The sequence below is a fragment of the Zalophus californianus genome, chromosome 1, assembly GCF_009762305.2.
Source record: "Zalophus californianus isolate mZalCal1 chromosome 1, mZalCal1.pri.v2, whole genome shotgun sequence".
In the NCBI taxonomy this organism is placed as follows: Eukaryota; Metazoa; Chordata; class Mammalia; order Carnivora; family Otariidae; genus Zalophus; species Zalophus californianus.
In genome coordinates this window covers 205,096,367-205,124,097 of record NC_045595.1, presented here as the reverse complement: position 1 = coordinate 205,124,097, position 27,731 = coordinate 205,096,367, and the positions used below count along the sequence as shown (strand labels likewise).

Below are 27,731 nucleotides of genomic sequence, written 5' to 3'. Positions count from 1 at the left end.
TCGGAAAAGCGGAACTGGCTGAAGAGGCCTTTGCCCCTAACCAGCATGGCCACCCTGAGGCTTTGGACTGAGGGCGGCAGAATGGGGATCACGTGAGGAGAATTCCGTTCTTTTATTGGCTTTCTCTCCTGGAAGGGCGGGATACAATAACCCAGCGGGGGCCGGCCTTAAAGGGCCCGCCGCTAAGTCGGCCCGAGCTCCGCCCCCGGGGCTGGGCGGGGCCGGCGCGCGGAGGCCGCGTCCGCGGGGAGCCGTGGTGACCGCCGCCGGCTGCGACGGGAGCCGGAGGGGGTTAACCGCCGAGTCGGCAGGCGGGAGAGCGCGAAGAGCGCGCGCTCGAGGCCGGCTCAGCCGACGGGGGCGCACGGGGGCGCGCGGGCTCCGGCGCCGGGATGGAGGACGCGGTGGCCGGGCCCCGGCTCCGGGCGGCGGCCGAGGCGGCCGAGTCGCGGGCGCAGCCCGGGGTGACGCTGCGGCCCTTCGCGCCGTTCTCGGGGGCGGCCGAGGCCGACGAGGGCGGCGGCGACTGGAGCTTCATCGACTGCGAGATGGAGGAGGTGGACCTGCAGGACCTGCCCAGCGCCACCATCGCCTGCCACCTGGACCCGCGCGTGTTCGTGGACGGCCTGTGCCGGGTGAGGACCGGGCCGGGCGGGCCGTCGGGCGGCGGGCGGACACTTGTTGCCCGGAGGAGGCGGCGCGGGTCGCGGCGCCCAGGTCCCGGCCGGCCCGCGGCAGCCTTTCCAGCCCGGGCCGCCGGCGGGGCCGGGAGGCGACCCTCAGGGACGCGGCGACGCCCCCGGCCGCCCTGCAGCGGTCCACTCCTGGCCCGGCGGGGGCGTGGGCGCGCTCCCTGAGGGTCCCGGGTCCCTGAGCACCTGCCGGGCCGCGCACGCACCGGGCGCAGGAGCTCTTAGCGCCTCGCCTTTGACGGTGGCTGGTCACCGCCTCCCAGGGACGCTCCGACCCCTGGGTGTCTACTCGGGTGGGGGGAGTAGGGGTGGGGGAAATGAAGTAAGGGACAGTCAAGGGATGAATTCGCAACCGGAGTGGCCGGGAGCTCACACTGCCGCCCCTGGAGCATGTACCGTCGCTCTGCACTTCTCCTTTGGGGAAGGGGCTCCTCTCATTCATAGGGAGCAGGAAACAGACGTGGAACGGCGACGTGACTCACTATTCATAAATAGGACAACGTCTCTGCATTCTCAATCTGCACTGTTGGAAGAAAAGCCAGTGTTTGGGTGAGGATCTGTGGTTGCTCATTATCCTGTGGCTGGCCAGTTTTGGTCGAATGGTGTTGGGGGGAAGGGACCCATTCTCTAGGCCTTCAGAATAGTCAGGAATTTTGCTCCCTGAAGGGTTGGCATGCCACCATCGGGACACTCAGTACATGAGGAGCTGATTTTTTTTTTTTTTTTTTAATCTACCCAGTTTAGAAACTTAGGAGGCTGAGGGGGCAGATATGAGTAATCAATGGTGGTGGAGGGAGGAGGAGTTTATTTCAAATCTGCAATTAGTGTGCAGAATAAAATTTGGACAACGTAGGCATTGCAGAACAAAGCCTGTCTTTGGGAGACAGGCCTCATGAGGAGAGCAGCTGATGCTTTCCATGCCTGGCTCTGGGTCTGCGTATACTGTCAAGGAACTTGTAGTTGAAGGTTGCTGCCAAGAGGAACACCACTGTGGAACAGAGAATGGTGTGCTTTCGTCCCATTTATTTGTAATTTATGTGCGCATCCGCTTTCAGAAAGGATTTACAATGGCTGTGTGCTTAGGTAAACTGTGCATGCTTTCTAAAGCAACAATTGTTATAAATGCAGGGTCTCGCTCATCGTATTCTAAAACCTTTTCTCTTCCTGAGGCCACGGTCTAGCCAGCGCATCCAGTCTCTTTCCTAGGGATCTGAGGCGGTCTTTCTAATGCAGCAGGGTCAGGTCGTGTAAGGCTGTGCTTATTTACTGGGGTGTCTAGCAATTCATAGTTCTACATCTTCCCAGTAAGTGCTGGGGACATTCCTGAAATTGCTTTGTGTGCAATTTTGTCCACTTTGCTAGCAGTTCATTTTAACAAATGTTTGAGACTCTGCCTGGGCCAGGCACCATTCTAGGCTCTGAGGGGATGGCAGTGAGTGACATCACAACCCTGCCTGAGGGGCTGACCTTTCTGTTGGGGCAACAGACTGTCAACAAATATTAAGTGTGTCAGGAGGTGATCTTGCTATAGGAAAAAGTAAGACGGAGAAGATAGGGGAGGAGGGAGTGGGGGTCTGGGAGGAGAGGGAGATTGCTCTTTCTGTTCTATATTAGATGATCAGGGAAGAGCTTACCGGCAAGGTGATATTTTGAGCAGAGACCAAGGGCTTAGCATTCAGTCCTTTATTATTCTTTTGCTGTGTGTGGAATGCTTCTTATGTCCCAGGCACTGGCTTAGGCCCACGGGGTAGAGCAGTGAACACGATGAGCTTTCTGCTTATGCTCTAGTGGTTAAGGAGGGGTCCGATAACAGAAAAATAAGTCAACAAGGACAGTGGAGAAAGTAACATAGGATGAATATGCTAGAGGGTGACCAAGGAGAGGACAGGGGCAGAGTCCTGCCAATCCTAAGGGGGACACTGTGGTTGTTCGAGTTAGTAAAGAACAGGTGAATCGGGGCAGGACTGAGGGAGTCAGCCAGGGGTGTTGGATCAAGGGGAGGAGGCGGTACTGCTGGAGTCCTAGGCTGGCGGGCTGGAGCTGCAGAAGTGAAGGGGTGGGATTGGGGTGCAGGGAGTGGCAGGGAGGGGACACCCCCCACTGGCCCTGGCTTTCTGGTCTCCTTAGTGGAACCCAGCTGGTAGCCAGGAGGCCAGGGAGCCCAAGCAGCGCAGTCCATAGGTGGGGTCAGCCTTCCAGAGCCCAGAGAAGGGTAGAGAGGGCAGTGCATGGCCCTGGGGTCAGTGCAGGCAATGAGGACATGCAGAGAGGGGTCAGCGTGGGACCACTGTAGAGTGAGTGGCCCCAGAAGATCTCCCGGCAGAGCTTGGACTTGGCTGGCAGGAGGAAGCTCCTTGCGTAGATTTTGTGTGGCCAGCGTCCAGGCAGAGGGAACAGGAGGGAACAGCAAAGCCAGAAGTTCCCGGCTAGTGGCGAACTGACTGAGGGCGTGAAGGGCGCCTCATGGCCCTGGCCGAGTGAGAGATGGTAGGGGGTGGCTAAGGTTGGACACAGCCAGGGAATGGTTCCATGGGGGGCCTTGGTGGCCCTCGGAGGGGTTGGGATGTTATTCTAACAGGAGAGCGGAGTGGAGAGTTGTCTCTTGGGGAAGGAGGGTGGGTGGTCAAGAGAGGGCAAGGAGACCCCTTAGGCAGCTCTCGCCTTTCCTCGTCTAGGGGAGCTATGAGGGTGTTTGGATTTGGGCGGGGGTGTTGGAGTTGGAGCCTGTCTTCTCTGTCTGGAGGGTCCAGAGCTTCAGAAGGGGGCGGGGAGCTTTGTGCCACATTTCTTGCACAACCCTGAGCTCCCATAAGATGTCAAACAATCAGTGAAGACAGAACATTCACGGGGCTGAGGGAGTCACAGGCCCCACAGGCAAAGAGCTCTGCTATACGGGGGCAGTGAGAGCAGAAATCACTGGCGCGGGGGAGGGGGGTGTTGGGGGGCGGTGAGGAGGGAGCCTTTGGTGAGCCTTCCAGGAAAAAGAATGTTTCCTTCCGCTGAAACCATCCCTCTAGGTGGGAAGGTATGGCTTCCGGCAGCCCTATTATTTTCAAGGCTGTTCTCCCTCAAGGCCAGCCTGATCCCACCTTTGGGTGGTGTAGTGAAAATGTCCTGCTTCAGGTCGGTGTCGTCTGACCCGAGTGGGCAGACTGCTCACTGTGTTGCTGATGGAGTTCCCTGTACTGGGGGGCTGGCCGTCCCCCCTCCTGAACCAGTCCCTTGGAGGGTCACCTGGATGAGCGATGGTTAGCCTGTTAGGGCCACTGGAATCACATACCACAGCCTGGGTGGCTTATAAACAACAGACGTTAATTTCTCACTGTTCTGGAGGCCAGCGTGGTCGTCGGGTGATGGTCCTCTTCCGGGCTTGCAGATTTCTCACTCCATCCTGCTGCCGTGGAAGGGAGGAGGGGGCTGGGGGCGGGGGGAGCTTTTTCATCAGGACACTGGTTCCATCCAGAGGGCTCCACCCTTGTGACCCAAACACCTCTAAAGGCCCCACCTCCTCATACCATTACCTTCAGGGGTTAGGATGTCAACGTGTGAATTTGGTGAGGGGGTGGGCGGGGGGGGATATAAACATCCGGACCACGGCAGACAATGTGAAGGAAAAAGACTGTGCCAAACTTCTTTCCCCACGTTCCTGTTATTCTCTAACCATAGTCCTGATAGAAAGAAATCGATCTGAACCACCAATTCATTTGGGAATTTATGTCAGAAGCCATTTTCTAACCATAACAGTTAGGTGTGATAGGTAGTTTGTCAGCCAGGTCATCATCAGTGCTGTAATAATTTACAATAAATGTGTTCGTTAAATGCTTATCTAAAAAACAACTGAAACTGTATCATCATTAACTTCAAGTAGTATTACTAGAGAGATTTACGCTATTACAAATGAGTGACAACTTTTATTAAAAGAAGATCATTTTCGGGGCATCTGGGCAGCTCAGTAGGTTAAGTGTTTGACTCTTGATTTCAGCTCAGACCGTGATCTCAGGGTCCTGAGATCAAGCCCCATGTCGGGCTCTGCGCTGGGCCTGGAACCTGCTTAAGATTCTCCCTCTCCTTCTGCCCCTCCCCACCCCTCTCTCTCCCTCTCTAAAAAAAAAAAAAAAAAAAAGAAAAAGATTATTTTCTCTTGTACAAATATTAGCTTAGCATATCCCATTACTGTTCTGTTTTTGTGAACCTTTTTTTTTTTTCCTGAGAAAGCAAAACAGTGCTTTGAACCAGTAATTGCATGCACTTTAGCTCATTGGCGGTGGTCCGTTGGTTCCCTAGAATAAGCGCATTTATTCAGTCCTCATCAAGCTCACCAGAAACTTAGGAGTTCTCAAGTAATATTCTGTGAGTTTCCAGACGGCGAGCATAGTTCTGTAGGGTAATAGAAACAAACACCACTTTTCCTGTTGTCTGAAACATGAATGCATATTTGACTGATAGAGCTTTGCCCAAAGGCTAAGTCAGAAAATATTAATCATCAGAACATTTACTCTTCTCTGTGAATAAACTCACTTTCCCTAAGACAAATGTCCACTTAAGATTTGTGATACTGACATGCTTTTCTTTTAGTAGCGGGAAATATTCTGTCATAAAAGGAGTTTGAGTGGTGGCTTTGAATTCTTTGTATCAGGGAAGACCCCAAGCACCTTAGCTTGTGCACCTTAGCGGCACATGAGAGTCCCTGGGGAGATTTAAAAATCGTCCGGGCTCCAGGCCACCCTGACCAGCTGCAGTCTCGGGCTGGCAACCACCTGGAAAGAGTTGCCGAAAAAGCTCCCCCAGGCAATTCTAATTGTGAGTCAAGGATGAGGACCATTGTTTTACCTGGAAGGGGTTTTGCCTGACCAGAGGCCTTGTTGTGCCATGAAAATATCATTGAATAATTGGTCATTGGGTTCCATTTTGAGCCAGATCTGTGCCTTGATTTCCTCCAAGTCTAAAATAGAGTCAGGCTCTTGGTCTGGTGCCTCCCTCCTCTGAGTGGTGTTTGACCTTGTAGCTGGAAAGCTGGATGATTGGCTGTCAGCCCTGGAGCCCTTGCCTTTGGGAGGTGTGACACATGAGATAAGAGCCTGTACTTTAACAAGGGGTTGCCTCCCGGGGCCATCATACGCATCCCCTCCCGCTGCTGTTCAGCCTCCAGCCAAATGGCAGATCCCAGGCTGGTCCTCCCCAAACTCCTGCTTTGGTAGACAGGACACCATCCAGCAGTAATTGATGACGTGGATGTTTTTGAGGTCCAGGGTAGCAGGGCTGGTATGCATCATTTCTGCTCATAAGATTGTAGGTACTTGGCGGTGTTTCTGCCTGTCCCTGTTCCAAGTCAGTCTGTGGCCGCGGGTTGGGAGATGGGACATTCCAGCAGATCGGTAGCAGGCGGGGTCTAAGGCGGTATAAACTCCAGGCGCTTTCAGGCCTTTTTACCTTTCGCCCTAGTGTCATGGGCGTGTGGTTTCTCCAACCGAAACTATGCCTAAAGTTGCCCCTGAAGCCCCCCGAAGAGTAGAGAGGCAGTAAACCGGCATGGTATGGTTTGATTTACTTGGAAGTGTCCAGAATGTCGTATGTTAAAGAGACAAAAAAATAAACCCAAAACCTATGTGTTATATACGTGCAAAGTTTATTTGAGAATTTATCCACTATTTCCCTAATTTTAGAATTTCTGACGCTTATATAAGTCATGATTCTTCATATCCGCGAGCTCCCTTTGATCCCTCCCCATCACTCCCCGCATGAGCAAGTGTGTGGTTCCCTTTCAGCTCCAGCCACCGCCACCACACATCGCTCACAGCATTTTTCCTCAGCAGCAGAAGCTTCAAATGTCATTGCCCATAGCTGCAGGCTTTCTGAGCCCCAAGACATTACATCAGGGAACAAAAAACAAATTGGCTTTGTGATAGAACAGAATAGCTAAAGCAGAGGCTGTTAGGTTCCGATTCCTGTGTTGATATTTCAGGCTGTAGTCTTCCTCTCTTCCCTTTTAAAAAATGTAAACAGATGGTCGAGTCCCCACTTTGCGTCTGTGTCACTTGGGGGGGGGGCCCATTGGCCCTGGTCTGTGACTGCAGGACTCCAGCAGTGGAGGGAGGGGGGTGGCAGAGAGAGACCCCCTTGGCATGCATGTTCTACACCCCATTGTCAGGACACACGCCAAGGGTGGTGGGAGAGTGCCAGTCCTTTGAAATACAATTCAGTGGGGAGAGAGAATTTTTTTCTTTTGTAAATACTAATTACCACCCAAAATGTGGGGATGCCGACAGCAGTGACGGTGCTGTGTTCTCTGAGCCTGGACAGGCTATAACCTGGCAAGAGGATGTAAAAAGAGCTCTTCTGCCCTTGTGGGGCAAAACAGATATGCTTTTAAAACATAATGTTAGGAAAATATTAATTACCTTGACTCAAAGTTTGATGTTGGGGGAAGGGTTGGCTTTGCGTATGGATGTCAGTCATTGTTGAAACCCTTTGCTGTATTTGATTTAGTTGGCACAGAGTGTTTTAATTAATTTATTTTTAACCTCAGGAGATTTAATTGGGGTTGATGTGCTTGCATTCTCTGTCCAAGTGTGTCCATGAAGAGGCAGTGCAGTGTAATAGCTAAGGTGTAGTAGATCTTAAGCATACCTGTCCCATGCATGTATACACTGTGAGGCTGAGGAAGCCATTTGTCCCCCTGTGCCTTAGTTTCCCTGCCTGTCACGTGTGGGGGGTGGTAATAGAACGTACATATTATGATGTACATAAAACGCTTCTCACTGACTGGGACAGAGTAAATGTACGATATACGTTAGTGTACTAGTTATCTACTACTGTGCCCCAAACTAACTCAAAACTTAGTAGTTTAAAACAGGAAATGTTATGACCTCCCAGCATCTGAGGATCAGGAATGCAGGGGTGGCTGAGCCTCGAGGCCTCCCTTGTTTCCCTGCCACAGGGACCTCTCTGTAGGGCGGTTCCTAACCTGGCTGCTGGCTTCCCTCAGAGTGAGTGAGGAAGGACATGTGAGGGGCATGGGATTCACAGTCTTTTTGTACCCCGATCTCAGAGGGAGATCCTGCCCCATGGGCTGCGTTCACGAGAAGTGAGGCAGCGAGGCTGATCACACGCAAGGGGCGGGGGGCGTTCAGCAGGACACGACCCCGGGATGGTCCCCGGGGCCATCTCAGGCTGCCGGCTGCAGGAGCTATTCATGAGTCCACTTTTTTCTTTATAAATGTTTTTGACTTCCTGGGGCAGCTAACATTCAGAACTGTTCGTTAAGGTATTTTGTGATCTGACTTTTTTTAGCTTCAGCCCTAGAAAAGTTTTATTCCCCACAGTTTTAGACCCCACCACTGAACCTACAATTCCTCATTGATAGGATTAGAGCTAGGTTATTAAGTTTCTAAAGTAGCAAAAGCTGTCAGCCACTGCATTTGTGAAGGAAGAGCTTGGCAAACGAGATCCATGTACTTTGGGAAAAGCCTGTATTTTTCCTTTCGGTACTAATTTCAGCAGGTGCAGGATGAAACTCCCAGGTGGGGTCCTGATCAACGCCACAGAACGAGTATTTGAGGTTGGCCTGAATTCAGATTTAAGAGACGAAAATGTTGCTTAATTCAGAGAGCCGAGTCTGGATTCTTTTTTCACTCAACCTAACAGTAGCTTGTTTTCCTTCCCCACCTTGATATTTCTTGTTCAACCTTCTGCTTTATTTTAAAGATGATAAAGTAGTTCCCGCCCATTGATGTGAAGGCCGCATGTGTAACCTTTCTCTTTTCATCTTCTTACGAGGACTCTGCAATAGGTACTCCTGCCATCCCACAGATGTGGGAAGGAGGCCAGCAGAGGCCGAGCAGCTGTCCCGGGCCGCAGAGCCAGGAAGTGCCGGCCCTGGGATCCAGACCTCGTTTTAGCCGACTCCAGAGCCTGCGTAGTAACCATCTTGCAGTGTGCAGTAATGCACATGAATTTTTCATATCTTTCACATCTTTTTGAAACCCCAGGGCAGCTCTGTGAAGAAAGTATTTTTATCCACAGGAAACTGAGGTTCAGATGAGTTACAGCTCTATTCTTCTTTCAGCCATTTATTTATACTTAGCGGATGTAGCTGAGTGCTTGCGGTACATCAGTGACAGCCCTGGCCATATTTTGTGCTCTAGCAGAAGGCAGGGCCGGGGCGCTGGAGCCGGGTAGACCTGGATTGGAATCCTGGCTCCATCGCTTCACTCATTCACTCATTCATTCACTCATTCGTTCATTCGTTCATTCATTCATTCAACCAATATTTACTGGGTGCCTTCTCTGAGCACTGTGCTGGCTGCAGGACCAGCCACGGGATCCTGGGTGAGTCTGTCATCCTCCCCAGGCCCAGCCTTCCCAGCTGCAGAAGGAAGACAGTGACCCCTACCTCACAGTCACCGTGAAGTCAGCACAAGGGGGCACATGGTGCGTGACAGACACCATCCCTTCCTTCGTGGGGCTCACAAGCTAGCAGCAAAACAAGAAATTACATTTTTAAGTTGTGTGTGTTACGGTACCTATAACCAAGGAGCTTGGGAAATCCATAAAAAAACCATGCATCCTTGGGCCGGTTACTTAGCCCCATCACCGTTGCTTCGTCTCTAAAGTGAGCAGGTTGAGTGGGCTCATCCCTGTGAGGTCATTTCTGGCTCTCACAACCATGGGCTCTGCACTGTTCCATCAGTGGAACGTGGCCCGTTTGCCCCTTGCTCCTGGGCACCCCCACATGTTAAATCAGACTTTTCAAGGAGGAAGTTGCTCCAGAAGAGAATTTCTCTAGCGTGAATCTAGTTTTCTTCTGCCCGACTTCCCAGCCTTCCATCTGTAGGGGAGACAGAACTTGACCTATGCTCGTCCTCGGTTTTCAGCTGCAGCTCCCTAACAAAAAGATTAACAAGAGAAAAACGGACAGTTATCAAAGTGTGCAGTACACATCACAAGGGAGAAACCTCAGGGAGATGTAACTCAGCTTATAAATGCTCTTGAACAAAGAACAGCACATTTGTAGAGGAACAACAGGGCAGAGAAAAGCCATCTCTGGCTTCCAAGGGCAGCGAAGTGCAGGAAGGTAAATATGTGGGAGGAAGCTAATGGAGTAAGATTGGTTGCAGGTTCCTCTGGTGCCTTCTCTGGGCTGATAGGTGTCTAGGGTCCTCTACAGTAAAAGGAGAATTTATATCCTGCCTTTAGGCAGAAAAAGGGGGAGAAGAGATAGTTTTGCTTTTTGTTTTTTTTTTCTGCCTGTGCTCTTAATTGCCTTCAGCTCAAAATAACTTTTATGTCAAAGAGGGGTATTTTGGGTTGGCATAGTCTGGTTCCTTCACACCCATACTCCTGCTCCTATCCTGCACTGGTCAGCAGGAGGCCTGTAGGCTAGTTTGTAGCTGAAGAGAAAGTATATTTCAGCCCCTTGGAAATTTCTGTAGAACCAACCTGAAAAGAAACCTGTGTCAGAGAGCATTTTACTGACTCCAGCACCAATTCTGTCCCGTTAGCATTTGAGGGTTTGCTGAAGATAGCCTCCCAAAGCCAGAACACTCATATGAAATGTGTTTTTAAAAAGTCTCTTGTTTACTGGGGACTTTTCCAAATCCCCTGATGGCTATTACTTATTGATAAGGTGACAGTATATCCCATTTGCATATCCGATCTGTGCCTGTCATCCCAGGAAAGTTATTAGTAGTACCCCCTTTGACCCTTAAGTTTGGATGATAAATTATATAATGCAGTAATCTATATAAGTGATGATTAGCCCCCAATTTATTTGGCACCATTAGTGCCAAATATTTTATGTACATCATTTAATCCTTCTTACAACCTTCTAAGATAAATACCATATTTGCCTATTTTATAGAAGAAGGCGGCTTCTTCCCCCTTTGCAAAACTACTCATCACATAGAATCCATTGCAACGGGGCCTCTATGGGCACAGAACCAGGGCACGAAGGGCCCTGAGGCACACACCTTACATTTCTCCAAGGAGGAATCAAGGCTCAGAGAGGGGGTGGTGTGTCCTCAGCGGTGCTCCCTGGATATTGGCCAGCACTAGAACAGGTCTCCCTGCCCCCTGCCCCCTGCCCCCTGGTTTTTATGCTGCTCATTTAATTCTCTGCGAAATGATGTCTTCCGCACTCCCACTCCCGCCCCACCTAGAAAAACCCAGAGCATGCAAATAATGAGGAGGACAGCTAGAGTCAAGTCAGCCAGGACAGGCAAAATTGTCCCCGTGCCACTGTTAGGGGGCTGCAGAGAGAGAGGCAGAGTGAGCTTGGCCCCAGAGCCGATGCAAAATACCAGCATTGGCCACCAGGGGGCAATAACCTCGCGTGTGTTGTGTGGTGGAGCCGGACTCTGCCTTAGACTTTAATTCAGGCATCCGCAGAAAGTGCATTTTCAGCAGGAAGAAGTCACGCCTGTGCTGCCAAAGAAGCTATTTGAAGATAAGTTTGTAGTTGAAACTTTCAAGTGGAAACACACCTCCTCCGCTTCCCATGGAAGACCAAGGTTGTGGGAGAGCCACCTCCGGAGGAGCCCCTTCCTTGCTGCTGGGCGACACCGCCGCCTTTGGAACAGGAAACACGGGGGCCTGTGTTCACCTACAGCAATGGTCTTCCTCCTCCAGCCACGCCTGGCCCCCGTTTGTGACTTCCTCTGTCCCATGCTCCGCTTTGCAGTGTGTTGGGACTGTGACTCCAATTATCAGCATAAAGAAATACAAAGGGAACTCACTCAGATGAAACAAAAACTATTTCAGAGATAGTGGGAGTTTTCTTTTTTTTTAAAGATTTTATTTATTTATTTGAGAGAGAATGAGAGAGCACAAGAGGGGGCAGGGTCAGAGGGAGAAGCAGACTCCCTGCTAAGCAGGGAGCCCGATGCGGGACTCGATCCGGGGACTCCAGGATCATGACCTGAGCTGAAGGCAGTCGCTTAACCAACTGAGCCACCCAGGTGCCCGATAGTGGGAGTTTTCTGAGCTGGTTACTACATAGACTATTTTTTAATTTAATTTTATTGTTATTATTATTATTATTATTATTATTTTTTTTTTTTTTTTTTTTTGAGAGAGAGCGGGAGAGAAAATCTTAAGCAGGCTCCATGCCAGCACGGAGCCCGACGCGGGGCTCGATCTCATAACCCAGAAATCATGACTGAGTTTAAATCAAGAGTTGGACATTTAACTGACTGAGCCACCCAGGTGCCCCTACATAGATTACTTGTAAAAAGTAAAGCAGATAGGTCCCCAGACCTGCATGGTGGGAAGTGTTCTCTCACATCGGAGACCCTGTCCCGGGATGATTCCAGAATTACCCACTGCTCGGGCCATGTGGTGACAGTGTTCTGGGCCGGAGTGGGGACTCTCAGGAACTCGGGCAGATCTTGGCTGTGCCTGCACACCCACCTCTGTGTCCTGCTGCAGATCTTGGACAGTGATGGAGACCACCTCAGGTCTGGGTCAGTACTCTGTAAACTCTTTTGCAGCCCCTAAAAGCAGACCACCCATCAGAAAAATCTGCTAGGTTATCTACAGTTGAATGGTCTGAAAGACAGTTGCAGATGTCTGGCAACATCAGGCTTGGTTTGTATCTGTATCTCTTTCTAGCAGAGCTGAATCTAAGAGGTAGCCTTCCAGCTCAACCACCTGTTTATCCCAACACAATATTTGCAGAACATTATTTTTAAAATCAATTCTGAATCTGTATATTTCTTTGAAGTGGTCAATAAATTTGCAGGACTAACACTTTGACCCTAATTTGCTCTGTTTTGTCAAATATTTATTCTTGATGTATATTGGGAAAGACTGTTACTCAACAAGATGCATTGTAACCTCCACATTTTGAGTATTTCAGTTCCGTAGAGCAAGCTGGGGAAAATGACCTGGTTCTCAGCACAGTGAGTCGGCCCTAGCCTGTGGCGTGAGCGAAGTGGGGTGGCAGGTAGGGAGGTTGTATGCTGGGGGATGACTCCCTGCCCTTGCTGGAGAGGGTTTTTGTGCAGAGGACAGAATGGAGCATCCCGTGCTGGAATGAAGCCGTACAGTGGGCCACCCCCCAGGCTGTGGCTGAGATTCTGAACTTCCTCTTCAATCTGTGAACGGAGGCTGAGGTGGTGCGATCACTTTTCCTGGATGCTGTGAGGATTAAACCCAGCAAGGCAGTGTCTGGGGTGGCATCTGATGGCAGGAAATACTCCAAAATATGTGTGTAGTCTTTATCAAGGGCCCCGTTTTAACAGCAATGAATATATCATTAGATGATGTTGTATATTGGGTTGTCATTTAGTTTTTGTTTGTTCGTTTCTTACCTTTTCCTCCTTCCTTTTCTCTGCTGGATAGCACGGGGTCCAACTTGGCAGGATCACCTACTTGTAGGTTCCCCTGCTGCTTATCATTCATCTTACTTGTATGGCTCATCCCAATAAGGGCCCACGCTCTTTTATGGACAAATACATACCTTGCTTTGGTGCTATACATGGTAAAAGGTGATACGATGGTGAGGTTAGGAGGGTGAGCCCCAAAGCCAAGTCGGCCTGAATTCAAATCCCAGCTCTATCGGCAACCGCTGTGTGACCTTGGGCAAGTAACTTTTCTGTGCTTTAGTCTCTTTGCGATTACCCACCTCACGGGGTTGTGAACATAGGGAACAAGGGCAGGCCACCCCAAAATGTGCCACTTTGGCATGTGGGTTATTTTAAACAGAAGTTACGTAAGAGCCAACCTGTGCAGGAAGGATACTCCTACCCTCCTCTGTCCCCCTGAAAGCAGGAAATAAGCCTCCCTGCAGAAGGTACCCTCCCTGTACCAGGAGGTGAAGAGACAGCCTTATCACCAGAAATAAATTCAGGGCCAAGAAAGCTATATAAATAATCCTGTTGCTTTTTACTAGCTTACTACCCCAGCCCAAATTCTGATTAGAACTCCTTACTAATTGAAGCCCCCAAAGTGAAGTCTTTTTTGTCCTGTGAATTCCTTATGGATTTATTGTCTCTTTGTCTAAAAAGTATAAAAACTGTCTTTTTCCTTGGTCATTTCTTTGGTCAGTTTCATTATTGGGCCTCCATGCACACATAATAAAACTTCATGGTTTTTTAAATTTTTTCTCCTGTTAATCTATCTCATGTCAGCTTAATTTTTAGTCCAGCTGGAAGACCTTAAAAGGTAGAGGAAGAGTTTTTCCTTCCCTAAATAAGGATGAGAGAAGAGCATATAAATTGTTAACCTCAAAATAAAACTGTCAGTATTATATGTCAACTGTACTTCAATTTAAAAAATAAACAGTAGTCTCTAGGTAACTAAAAATAAATAAAGCAAAATAAAGCTATTAGTTATTTTACCAGCAAAAATGGGTTTATACAGGAATAACAGAATTGCAATCCCAGACAAGCTATGGCAAAACTACAGGCAAGTCTGATGAACAAAGCAGAGGAATACTCTTTTATAGAAGAAAGGGGGAGTTTGGGCCGTGTAAACAAAAAAATCCATTGGCCTGAACTGGGAGTTCAAGTGTAGTGGCTTCTCATTGGCTGGGCTCTGACTGTCTCTCATTGGCTGAGCTGTGACTGTCCCTCATTGGCTGGGCTGTGACTGTCTCTCATTGGCCAGGCTGTGACTGTCTCTCATTGGCTGAGCTGTTGCGGGGAGAGGAGAAAACCCTTCCTCCTCCTATGGGGTGGTAAAGTAGTATCCTTGTGCAAGGTACCTTGCACCCTGCAATTGACAAGAGGTAGGGTGTTAGCTCCCCGTGCTTCTGGCTTCCCATCTTAGTGAGGTTTTCCTTTATTAATTTTCACAAAATAAGGCGCTAACAATAATACCAGTCTCCAAACAAGTGTTTAGTACTTGTTAGCAATCTCATTAAAATTATTAAAATGCAAATGTTAAAGTGTCTGTTGCTCACTGCTGTTTATCCTGTGCCTACGACAGAGCCTGCCACATAGTAGGCACTCAATAAATATTAAGTGCAGCAGTAGAAGTAGAACACATACAAATGTGTTTTAAGTCCATTAAATATTAAGCCTTATTTTCCCAGGAGTTTCCCACACACGTGAGCACCCGTATGAGATTAACAGGCTGAGGTGCGGCTGAATGTAGCAAGAGGTGTCATACCAGAATATTAAAAATGACTTGTCAGAACTTGTAAATGCTTAGATAAAGCATGTTTTCACATGAAATGAGCTCTGGTACAAAGTTGAAAACAAACCTAAGAAACTAAACACTTTGTAAAAATAAATCTCAAATAAGACAATGGTTGTAAAAACCATTAACTCTAAAGCATAAAAGCATTAATGCTGATGATAAATCCTAGGCTTCCTGGCACAATTAAAAAAAATCTGTAATTGAAAAATAAATAGCATGTTTGCTGGGGGGGCTTTCTCTCAGTCTTGCCATCTATCTCTTCTTCCTTCTTTCCCTTTTCTTCTCTCTTCCTTCTCTTTCATTGTTCTTAGAATGCCCTTGAGGAGACACACACATCTTTTCAGAAATTCACTGACATCTGCTAGATCTCCATTTACTGCACCAGCCAGCCTCTAGCATCCTTGATAGAAGGTGGCTGGTCATTCCTTGCCAGATCTTGTCCCTAAGAAGGCAAAATCAGCTTGTGATCTTATCTCTGGAGGCTGCCCTGGTTTCCATTAGATGGTGCCAGGAAAGATGACCTTCTGTAATGAAATGCATGCTGTCTGCTTAGTACTCAGTGGCCTGCTGTGCTTTTAATTAAATGAACCAATCTTTAAAAACTTTATTGTTATCCCCATAGCAGCATGTCACCCACCAGTCTGTCTCCAGTTCCAGTAATTCCAGATGATTCCATCATAGGGCAGCAGCAGTGGGGACCCAAGGTTGGGCTTTAGCAGTGTGGGATCTGGGCTCATTACTTCTTAGAGCCAGTTCTCTGTGCTTCTGGTCTAGAATAACTCACCCCTGTCCTTCTAGCCAGAGAGCACTGCTATTATAAGCTGGCTTTAGCAAAGAGTTTACATACCATTGTGTTAGGTCCACAGTGTGCTGGTGGAACGGTATTTAATGGCATTAGGGAGAACCTTCTGAAGAGCACAACTCATAATAAGTACATTTGCTGAGTGCCAACCATGGCTTATTACATTTGCCTAGATTGCTGTTTGATTTGAAGAGTAATTCATTCTAAAAGTAATATTTGGGGGCACCTGGGTGACTCAGTCAGTTGGGCGTTTGCTTTTGGCTCGGGTCATGATCTCAGGGTCCTGGGATCAAGCCCTGTGTTGGGAATCCCTGCTCAGCAGGGAGTCTGCTTCTCCTTCTCCCTCCACCTCTCCCCCTGCTCATGATCTCTCTCTCTCTCATAAATAAATAAAATCTTTTAAAATAAATAAATGTAATATTTGGTTGTAAAAATGAATAAAAGCATTTACTAAAAATTCCCCATTCTCTTCTCTCAACCTGTTTCTTAGAAATAGCCTCTGTTGAGCTTTATGTGTAGCGTTTCATGCATGTATAAACATGTATGTGGTGTATATAAAGAGATAAATGCAACTAAATATATAACATGTATATATATTTATATAGTATCGTATTATATATGCTCTCTTGCCACTTATCTTTTTAAAATATTTTGGACATCTTTCCAGTAATTCCGTGCATTTCTTTTGATGACTACATGGCATTTCATTATAAGAATGTAACATTTAACCAGCAATTTCTACTGATAGACATTTAGGTTGTTTTCTGTGTTTTTCCCCCCATCATAAACATTATTGCAAGCAGCTCCTTATGTATACATATCTTTGTTTGCTTCTGTAAATATGTATGTGAGTTACATTTCTAGAAGTAGAATTTCTGAATCAGAGGGTATAGGGATTTTACATATTGATAGATACTGCCAATTTGCTCTCCAAAATGTTTATACGAATATATATTACCCTCTGCATAAAACTTCCTCTTTCCCCACATTCTTGCCAACAAAGGGGATTATAAATCCTTTTGGATCATTGCCAAGATCATTCAGAGGTGAAAAAAATAGTATCTTTTTGTTTGAATTTGTTTTTCCTTAATTTGGAACAAGGTTGACCATCTTTTATGCTTATTGATCATTTGTTGGTTTTTTTGTTTTTGTTTTGTTGTGGTTGTTCCTGTAAATTGATTGTTTATATCTTTACTACTTTTCTGGTACATTTCTGGACTGTACTTATGCACCTGGAAGAATTTCCTGTATATTAAAGGAACTGGTATTTTATCACATATATTGCAGACATTTCCCCCAGTTTGCCATTTGACTTTATGTGGTTTTTATCCCACAGTAATTTTTACTCTTTTTATTTGTAGTAGAGACGTAGGAATTTTGTCTTTTGGTCTTCTGGGTTTGTTTCATGACTACAGAGTCCTTTCCTGGGCCAAGATGTATAGGAGTTTGTTTTTTTCTAGTACTTTAATGTTTTATTTTTGATGTTTGCCTTTAATTCTTTTTTTTTTTTTTTTGCCTTTAATTCATTGGCCATTTTGGTATAAGGAGTAAGATGGGCTTCTGCTTTTCTTTTTTGCATGTTACCTGTGAGTTCCAAATCGTATAGATTTGCAATATACCCAGGTGGCCAAATATACTGGAATCAGGGCTCTGCTGTGAATCTTCCTGTCCATTTCGGAACCAGTTTCGTGCTCCTGTGCTGACTATGGCCTTGCAGGGTAGCCTTATGTAACAATCCATGCGTCTATGTGCCCCTGTTCTTCTCTTCCAGTATTTATTTTCCTGGTCGGTTTCATTTGCTTATTCTTCTCCATGAACTTTAGAAGCATTCACTCTGTCACGTTCAAACTATCCTCCACCCCCTACGAATAACGACATAAGAAATGCAACAACCAAACCTGTTGGTATTTTGTGAGATTGCTTTGGGTTTATAGTTACTTAGGGAATATTGGCATCTTTGAATATTATGTTTCAATAATGTTCTACTTATTTGGGCCATCTTTATGCCACCAGTATATGCCAGTGTCTTTGTATAGATCCTGTCTATTGTCTTTAATTTGTATTCATGTTTTAGATTCTTGGGTATACATATTTTTATGTAAACTTAAGAAATGTGTTATAATATGAGCTTGCTTTTTCTGTTATACTTTTCCTTTCATATAAAGAAAATTCTTGTTTCTATGTATTAACTTTGCAACAACCCACCGTACTAAAGCCTCTTATAGTTTCTAAGAGGGGTTCAATTGATTCTTTTGCATTTGCCAAGTATAAAATCGTATCATCTGCAAATAGTGATGATTTGCCATCTTCTTTGCAACACTTGTGTTTTATTCTCTTAGCCACATGGCACTTGAACAATAATTATACGATGCCAGATGGCATCCTTATCTTGTATCCAACTTCCAAGGGGAGCATGCTCTTGTTTTTACCATCGACCGTCACCTTGGTGTGGCGGTATGTGGCATTTTAACTTACCTCCAGGTATCTAACAAATGGTTGCACACAGAAAACACATCCAGCACTCTTGTTGCTTTTAAGTAGACTCTAACCTCACCCTCGATTCTCCTTTTCAAGAAGTGACCTGAAGGATGTTCTATGAACCGTATGTCTCCGCCTCCCCAGTCTTGACACTGCCCAGTGGAACTCTGTGTTGATGGAAAGGTTCTTTATCTCTCCTGCTCAGTACAACAGCCACTGAGCCACTGAGCATTTGAAATATGGTGGATATGAACAAGGAGCTGAATGTTTAATTTCATTTCACTTTAATTACTGTAAATCATCACATGCTGTGGAGGCTTAAAATGTGGCTGGTGCTACCGAGGAACTGGATTTCTTATTTTAAGTTGAAGTAACTTTAATTGAAATAGCCACATGTGGCTAGTGGCTGCAGAATCGGGCAGCGTGGTTCGGCCTTCCTATCATGCCAGGATAGGACACGAGCTCTAGAAACCCCCTGGTGGCCCCTTGGTGTGCTCGGAGAGGTTGGGATTGGTCCCAAATCACACAGCAAGTTCACGACTAACCGGTACTGAGATGCCCAGCCAGGCTCCTTGTTCTCATCTGCAACTTGTTCCACTATGCCTGATCCTCCCCTGCCGCCTCACTTCCTGTTTCCCTCCTTGAAGCGACAATCACGTCCGGGTGTGTGCAGACCAACGAGCAGTCACTAAACATGCCTTAGCCCCACCGACTTCGTCACCGGGTGGGTTGACCCTGAGGCCAGGCATGGGCCCTGGACATGCTCGCAAGTCACTTGGACCTTTCCGACTCCAGCCAACCCTGTCCCTCGTACCCGAGGGATTTCCTGGGCAGTCCCTTGGGGCCACTGCTGGCGTTCTCCTTGACTTTCCCTTACCATCAGCCAGTCAGTCCCATGAAGCAGGAGTGACTGACCCCACAAAGAACGCTTTGCTTTTTCCAGCCAGGCGGAAGACGTGCGCTCACATCTGGAGGTCACTGGTCAGAGCTTAGTGGTGAGAGGGCCGACTGCAAGCTCTGCTGCTCACTTGCGGCGTGACTTTGGGCAACTCGCTCACCCTCTCTGTGCTCACCCTCTCTGGGTCTTGGCTTGCTGGCCCAGAAGACAGAAATGGCCACCTTGTGGGGAGGGCTGCCTTGAAGATGACATGAGTCTGTGGCTGGAAAGTGCTCCGAGGGCCAGGCTCCCCGCTATGCCCTCCACAGGTGTTAGCTCTTCACACAGGTGAGCACTGTCCCTGCTCCGAGGGCAGGTGACCTCAGGCTCAGTCCACCTCTGCCCCTCAGTGAGAGCTCTCCATGCAGCCGTATTTGGGCACGGAGCATGGGTATGTGCAGGTGGCTGCACCAGTGTCCCCAGGGAGTCCCCTTTCCTGGCTGGATCACGCGTCTCTCTTCGCAGAGTGGTAGCTGGTTTCTGCCAGCCAGGTCCCAGGGCCCTTGGGGAGGCTTGCCCAGCGCCCGTGACCCTGCTGGAGCTGTCGGGACGCCGGCCCACAGGCCCATCTGGTCCAGGCAACGGGTTGCTTTTGGGAGTGATGCCATCCCAGTAGCCTGGGGAGGAGCATGCCTGTCTGAGCCTGTTTGCCAGTTGGGAAGTCAGCTCTCAGGTAGGAAGAGGACCCGCCTCCCGGGAGTGAGCAAACCCCAGCGAAAGAAATCTGTTTCTCCGCATGAGTTTCCTGGGCCCACCTGCAGAGTCTGGCCTTTGGGACCCATTCCCCAGACTCTGGCGTTTGTGATGAATAGATGGGTTGTGTTCACTCTTAGCGGAGTCAGTAATTTGCTAAAAGGTCAAACTCAGCTTGATCAGAACACAGAATTACTAGGATTCTATTCTTTCTGCCCCAGTTGCGCCTTTTTCTTTTTTCCCCACGGTCAAGCAAGAGCCTTGGAGTACTTTCTTAGAGCTTAGAAACTAGGTAAGTCTCCTCCCACTCTGATAAACCTCTTTTCCTGCCTCCCAGCACATCCAGAGGAAGGGACATGGCTGTGGGGACCTTCCCCAGCCTTTCACTCAGCACCTACTATGCGCCAGTCCCCACAGCACATGGCTCATCTGTGTGTGCTTAAGTAAATGCTTCTAGTGTTTGGTCTGTGCCAGACGCTGTTGTACGTGCTTAGAAACGTGGATGCGTTTAATCCTCACGCAGGCCCTGTGAGAGTGAAGCTGTCCTCGTTTCCATTTTATGGATGGAATAACGGAGGCAGTCGGTGGTGAAGTCACCAGCTCAGCTCAGAGCTAAGTTGGGGGAGGGGCGGGACTTGAGCCCTGGCTGTTCTATCCCAGAGCCGGAGTCCTTAACCACTACCCGCTGCTGCCTCTGCACTTTGGTCCCTCGTTTCGTTTGATGCCAGCACCCCTGTGAGGTGCACACTGTCGCACTGTCATTCCGTGAGGCCTGGAGAGGTCCTGTGCGGGGGCTGGTAGCTGGCCTGGGATTCAGAAGCAGCCCCCAGGGGCTTGGCTCTAAACACTGCTGTTCCCCGTGCACCCGGCTGCCCATCCCTCATTGCCATCGGAGCCCCTGGACGCTGCCTCGGCCCCAGATGACACCCATCACGTCAAATGCGACTGACAGACTCTAGGGGGCTCGAGGCTCCCCCAAAGGGGCATTTCTCGGCTCCTCTTCAGGAAACATTCTCTTCTTTTATAGCTGTGTCTCTGACTGCAACATCCTTCTATCTTCCCACATGCTTGTTTGCTGGTCCTGTTTCCTCTGGACAGTTCGTATCCTTTGCCAGATTCCGTGAGTGGACTGTTGATTTTAGGTAGGTCTAGTTTCCTACTGAAGGGTCAGGGCAGAAATTCCTCTAATCTTATCAATCGATATGTAACATTTTGGTACCTTTTCGGTATTGCAGTAATTCTGAAAATAATCACTTGCTCATTATGCTCAATAAGAGCATAAGAATACAGGTGGCACCCATCACCCAGCCCTCCAGCCTCAGAACAAAAAACAAGTGTCAACAAGCGGTTCTTTCCTATACATGTTATAACATTATAAGTCTGCCTGGGGCAGTGGTCACCTGGGGCATAAGCCACTCTTGTAATCTGTGCACCTGCTCCTTGAAGGCAGGACTGTCCCTGGTTTGCCCTGTACCTCGACCTGAGACCTGGTGTGTAGGAACGCTCTATCGATGTCTTCCCAAGGAATGACAGTGGGCAGCTCACGTATATTTGGTGGGAAGGGAGACCCAGGAAGCCAGAACCTATGTAGCCCAGAACTTTCATGAAGAGAATGCCCACAATAGTTTTCTTCTGTTTTCTAGACCTTCTACTAAACCTATTTGCTGTTCTGGAAACTGTGCATATCCTTTGTCCATGCTTGGCTCAACAGCCAGAGGGCTCCTCAGCCCCACCGCATAACCCATAGGGCCCCCTGCCGCCATCTCTTGGAGGCTCAGTGTCCTAACCTAGAAAGCCAGCATGGTTGTTGCATTTCAGGCTGTCCCAGGCTCCCTCCCCAGCCTGAGAGAGCCTGAGTGGGCCCATCATCCAGGAACACTTCATGTTCTTAGTACACGCAAAAGATAGCGGTCATACTCGCTTGGTTAGTGTCCCTTTGAAACATCTCTAAGGGAAGCTCGTGATTCAGGGTGAACCTCAGCCCACGTCATAAGCCAAATCTTCATAACTATTCAATTATTTTTTTATTTGTGAGGAGGCACTTAGAGGGTCAGCCCAGGGACGGTGAGCTTCACATATGCTAAAACTAGGTTGTGCCTTGGCTGGCAGTCATAGGCACCTTGCAAGCTTGTGGTTGATGGGTTGAGAGCTAATTAGTATCATGTCAAAACACATGAAATTGCCAGTATCTGAGCGTTTTTCACCTAAAGATGTTGGTGCTTCACTGTTATGCCTCTGTCCGTGACGGTGTTTTCCATTTAAGACCATCTCCATAATGAAAGCAAGATTGAGAGCATCCTATGAGGTCCTAGTGTATACAAACTGGGGTCCCGTGTTAGTGTAATCTGGGTGAGGGAAGATTTGGCTTTTTTCCAAGTGAAGGCCACCAATGTTTCTTTGTGACACCGCCCAGTGTTGGCGCATAGCCATGCGCATGGGTCTTCTGTGCCCTGAAGCCCTCATGACTGCTCAGCCCCCAGGGCCCCATCCTCTGTGTCTCCATGTTTCCATACACACTTAAGAGAAACGGCACTACGATCCATTCCCACGTTCTCTTGGAGCTCCAGTGAAGTCAAGCCATTGAGGCTTTCCTGTAATTGTAGATTGACATCTCGTTATTAATCACTAGAGTATATATAAGTTATATAGGAAAATCTGGTCATGGACAGATGGCCTCAGCCACGAAGTGTTTTGTTTTGTTTTGATTTTTTCATGGAATCAGAAAACACAAGTAACAGATGATTGGCTTCTGTTCTCTTTTTAAGGCTGCGTAAATCCACGTGGGCCCTTGATAAACCGTTCTATTCTCAGAGACTTTGAATCCTGGTGTGGAACAGTGACAGGCACCTGGATGGCCCCAGAAGGGTGGCTTGGGTGGGAAAGGGGGTCCGGGATTTGTGTGGGTGTGTGAGGGGACAGTTGCCCCATTTTACTGCCTTGCTGCCTAATCCTAGTGTTGGGAAAGCGGGACTTCCCGCCTCTCCTTGAACTTAATCACCTCCTGACCAGTGTTTGATTCCGGCAAGGATTTAGCAAATCTTTTCTTAGCCAATCAGAGGACAGTGTCGACAGCATGTGGGCGTGGTTTCGGGCGCCGCCATCCTGAAATCAGGAAGCAGGGCTGACTGCGGAAGGTCGGTCGTGCGAGGTGAACTGGGGTAGTTTCTCAGGTTTTCTGGCGCCCTATCATTTTTCTTTTGTCTGTATAACCCGGAGTAAGATTTGGCAAAGATGGTGGGATCTGAAACTCTGGCAGGGTGTGGGGGTGGGTGCTTTTTTATGACTCCTGATGGCACTTGGCGGCTGGAACCCGGGTCCTGCTGCAGTTTGCTGTGTGACCACGAATACTGTAATGGGGGGGGGGGGGGGCGGGGGAGGGATTCCATGACGGCTCGGTCTGTGCACACGTGTAAAATAATGGCCGTTTTGGTATCGGCCTGACAATCATAGGATTCGGCTTGTGGGGATCTTGAGTCCTTTAGATCAGTTAATCAAATTGGCCTTCAGTGGCAGTTTCAAAGACCCAAGCTCTATTTAGTCTTGCAATAGTCGTGTTTGAAGCTCAGCTTTGATTTGCATCCCCTCTCTTCACACCCTCCAGGGTTTCACGCGGCCCTGGAGTTTGCGGCGTCCCTGCAGTAGCTGGCCAGCTCCCGTCCGCTGCCTGCGTGTTCCATGAGGTCCCACCCCAGGCCTTTCTGCTTGCTTTTCCCTCCTCCTGGCCTAGATTTTGCTCAGAAGGCTATAATAGCCTCCTTTGGGTCGTGGCTCAGATGTCACTTTCCCAGGGAGACGGTCCCTGGCCATCTTAGTTTGCGTGTACCCCCTCCTCTGCACTTTCTGTCCCACGTGCTACGCTGTCCTCCCCCTGGGGCACTTCTCACCACAGGACACACTGTGTACTTTTATTCATTAATTATCTTCCCTCTCTTCCTTCCAGACTGCGACCTGCACGCCGGCAGTGGTTGGTTTCATTTTTGTTCCCAGAGCTGTGCCTGGTACACAGGAGGTGCCCAAAGAAACATTTATCTAATGAGGGAACGAATCCTTCCTGACAAAGATTCACACTGGCGGCGGCTGGGGAGCGTTCTGGAAGTGAGGACTGGACCCACGTTCTCACTTGAGTCCATGCTTTTCACCAGGAAATAGCTTTTTTCTAGCAGGTTTCTTTTCTGAACACTGTACAGGCATCGCGTGGACACAGATTATAAAAGTACAGCTTGATGAGTTATGACTAAATAAAAAGTCCTTATCATTGCCCCCTAGTTATTGTGCCCAGAATTTTCTAGGCCATCCACATCCAGTCATTCTGATGCTTTGATTGGCTGGATACACTTTATCTTTCAACGAGGGCAGAGTTTCACTTCTCCGTGAGGTTTGAGGTTCCTGGCTTCTCAAGTATAGGAAGCATGTCTTCTTGTCTTTTTCTGACCTTCCTTGTGTGGCCTTGCACTCAGGGACCGTCACGCTTGTGACACATCAGCCCTTGGACCTGGCTCCACCTTAGGACAGGATGTTGGCTAAAACACAGCATCCTGGACTGGTGGAACCCCATAGGTTCCTGGGTGCTGGCCATTGCTGGGATGGAGGAGCCTCGTGAACGTGGGGCGATGGGTCAGGAGAACATGGAGAAAGTATCAGTTGAAGAGATGTGATTTAGAAAGGGGATTGAGAACATTTTTTCTTAGGTTTCTAGTTCTTCCCGTCCCGATAAGAGTGCTGAAGTTCATACCCTGTGAGGTGTGCTCATTAGACATTCTTTTCTTTATTCAGTCACTTGTTTATCCATCAAATCTGTCCTCCTGAAATGTACCTTTCCTGGGAAAGATAGATATTAGTTACAGATTGTGATTCCTCCCATGAATAAACCAAACAGGAGCCTGATAAACAATAACAGGAAGCACCCAGTGGGGCTCCAGAGGGTCTCTCTGAGGAGGTGACTTTTAAACTGAGGTCTGAGGGCTGCAAAGAGCCAGGTAAGGTCCAGGCAGATATGGGGGCTGGTGCAAAGAGTGTTCAACCAGGAAGCCAGCGTGAATAGATAATAGTGAGCAAATGGGAAATGGGTAAGTATTGAAAAGTCTTTACTGGACATCTGTATGAGTCAGAGTTTTCCAAAGAAACAGAACTAAGTAAGAGATATAGATAGGTAGGGGTGTCTGGGTGACTCAGTCGGTTAAGCATCTGCCTTCAGCTCAGGTCATGATCCCAGGGTCCTGGGATTGATCCCTGCATCGGGCTCCCTGCTCAGTGGGGAGCCTGCTTCTCCCTCTGCTTCTGCCTCTGCCTGCCTGCCTACTGTGCTCTCTCTCTGTCAAATAAATAAATAAAATGTTTTAAAAAAAAAAGATACAGATAGATACATAGGAACATAGATATATAGATATACAAAAGGAATCCCCTTTCCTGTATATATTATATATGTAATATATTACATGCGAATATGTAAGTATATAATATACGTATGGTATATATAAATACATAGGCTATCTTAGAGATTGGTTTTGCTTGCTTGTAACTTAAATACATGGAACCATGTTTTTCATTATTTGTATCTGGTTTCTTTTGTTCAACATTCTGCTTGTGAAGTTCATCCATGCTGCATGTTGGTATCGGAATCTTCCAGAGAAACAGAACCAACAGGACGTGTATATTCATAGGGAGAGATTTACTTTAAGGAATTGGCTCACACGATTATGGAGGCTGGCAAATACAAACTCTTCAGGGTGGGCCGGCAGGCTGCAGACCTAAGGAGGAGCCGATGTCATAGTTCAGGTCCAAAGACAATCAGGCTGAAGCCTCAAGAGAGACCCAATGTTGCAGTTCAAGTCTGAAAGCCTTGTGTTGCAGAATTTACTCTTGCTTGGAGTAGGTCGGTCTTTTTGTTCTACTCAGGCCGTCGGCTAATTGGATGAATCTCACCACATTAGGACGAGCAATTTGCTTATTCAAAGTTCACCAATTTAAATGTTCATCTCATTCAAAAACACCCTCACAGAAGCATTCAGAATAATGTTTGACGACACATCTGGGCACCATGACCCAGCCGAGTGGACACATAAAATTAACCACCACACCCATAATAATAGTTCATTGTTGTTTTATCCTATGATATGAATATATCACAATTTATTTATTTTTCTGTTGATGCCAGTTGAATATTTTCCTCTTGGGGATATTGTAATGATGCCTCTAAAACATTTTCGTACTTGTCTTTCAATATATACACATTCACATTTCTTTGATTGTAGTGTTCTTTTTTTGTAACTCCAGCTTTGCTTTGCATTATTTTTGTCTACGTTTGTGAGAGACATAGGTCAGTAATTTTTCTTTCTTGTGATATCCTTGTCAGTTTTTAGGATCAAAGTTATGCTAAAATCGTAAAACACATGGGAGGAGTTGCCCTTTTATGTGTCTATTGAGTTTATGTAAAATTGATGTTATTTCTTAAATGTTTGGAAGATTTCACTGATCTGTGAGGGCCTGGAGTCTTTTTTTATTTTAAAGATTTATTTATTTATTTATTTATTTATTTATTTGACAGAGACACAGAGAGAGAGGGAACACAGCGCGGGGAGTGGGAGAAGGAGAAGCAGGCTTCCCACGGAACAGGGAGCCCAATGCAGGGCTGGATCTCAGGACCCTGAGATCATGACCGGAGCAGAAGGCAGACGCTTAAGGACTGACCCACCCCAGGCACCCCAACGGCCTGGAGTCTTATTCTGAGAGGGTTTTTAGGTTAGAGATTCAATTTCTTTACTAGATATAGACTCAATTGATTTCCTCTTGTCAGTTTTGTGAAGTTGCAGTTTTCTAGGATGTTTCCATTTTATTTGAAATGTCAAATATATTGTCATAAAAATTTTTATTGCATTTTTATAGGCTTTTAAATATCTGTAGGACCTATGGTGATGTCTCCTTTTTCAACTCTGACAACGACAACGTGTGCTTTCTTTCCCTTTTTTTCATCTGTCCCATCAGGTGTATGGAATTTATTAATGTTTTTAAAGAACCAACACTTAACTGTTAATTTTTTTCTAGTGTATATTTATTTTCTATTTCAATATTTTCTACTCTTCCCCTCCCTTCTTTCTTTGGCTTATATTTGTGTTCTGTTTCCTTGCTTTTTGAGATTAATATGAAATCATTGATTTTTAGTTTTTTTCCCATATGTGCCTATAAGGCTATAAATTTCCCTCTGTGTATGGCTTTGGCTTTCGTTGCATCTTACAAGTTTTGGTATATCATATCTTTATTACCTTTCACTTCCAGATATATTCTGATGTCCATCGTAATTTCTTCTTTGACCTATGGATTATTTATAAGTGCATTGCTTTGTTTACAAATACTCGGGGATATTCTAGTTATCTTTTATATCATTGATTGCCAGCATAGTTCCTCTGTGCATTCAGAAAACACTCTGTCTCAGTCCCTTGACATTTTTTTCAGACTTGCTTCATGGCTCCACAAAGGGCCAGTTTCATGTATACTGGAAAAGAATGTTTGGGTTTTGTTTTGTTTTGTTTTTTATTATTTTATTTTTAAGTAACCTCAGCACCCGACGTGGGGCTTCAACTCATAACCCTGAGATCAAGAGTAACACACTCTACCAACTGAGCTAGCAAGGTGCCCGGAAAAGAATGTATATTTTGTAGCTTGTTAGGTGCACTAAATAACAACTTATAGTCAATTGGGTTAAATTTGTCATTTGCGTTGTTCAAATCATCTATTGCCTTACTGAGTTTTGGATTCATGATGCTGAGAGAAGTGTATTAAAATTTCCAAGTATGATTGGGATGTTTTCCTCCTTTCTTTCCACTCTTGCATGCTCACTATCTCCTCAAAATATTGAGTTATTTTTATTTTATTTTATTTTATTTTTTAAGATTTTATTCATTTATTCATGAGAGATAGAGGGAGAGAGAGAGAGAAGCAGAGGGAGAAGCAGGCTCCCAAGGAGCAGGGAGCCCGACGCGGGACTCGATCCCAG

General features: G+C 47.2%; 1 protein-coding gene across 1 annotated transcript in view; it reads left to right on the top strand.

The window, feature by feature from the left end:
* The first annotated feature begins 269 nt into the window (after positions 1-269).
* Positions 270-27,731, top strand: part of RCAN1 (regulator of calcineurin 1) — a 97,852-nt gene continuing 70,390 nt past the window's right edge. The window contains exon 1 of the mRNA XM_027585061.2: positions 270-635. Within this exon, the coding sequence (XP_027440862.1) occupies positions 393-635 (243 nt within the window). The 5' untranslated portion in view covers positions 270-392. The remainder of the gene's footprint in view (positions 636-27,731) is intronic.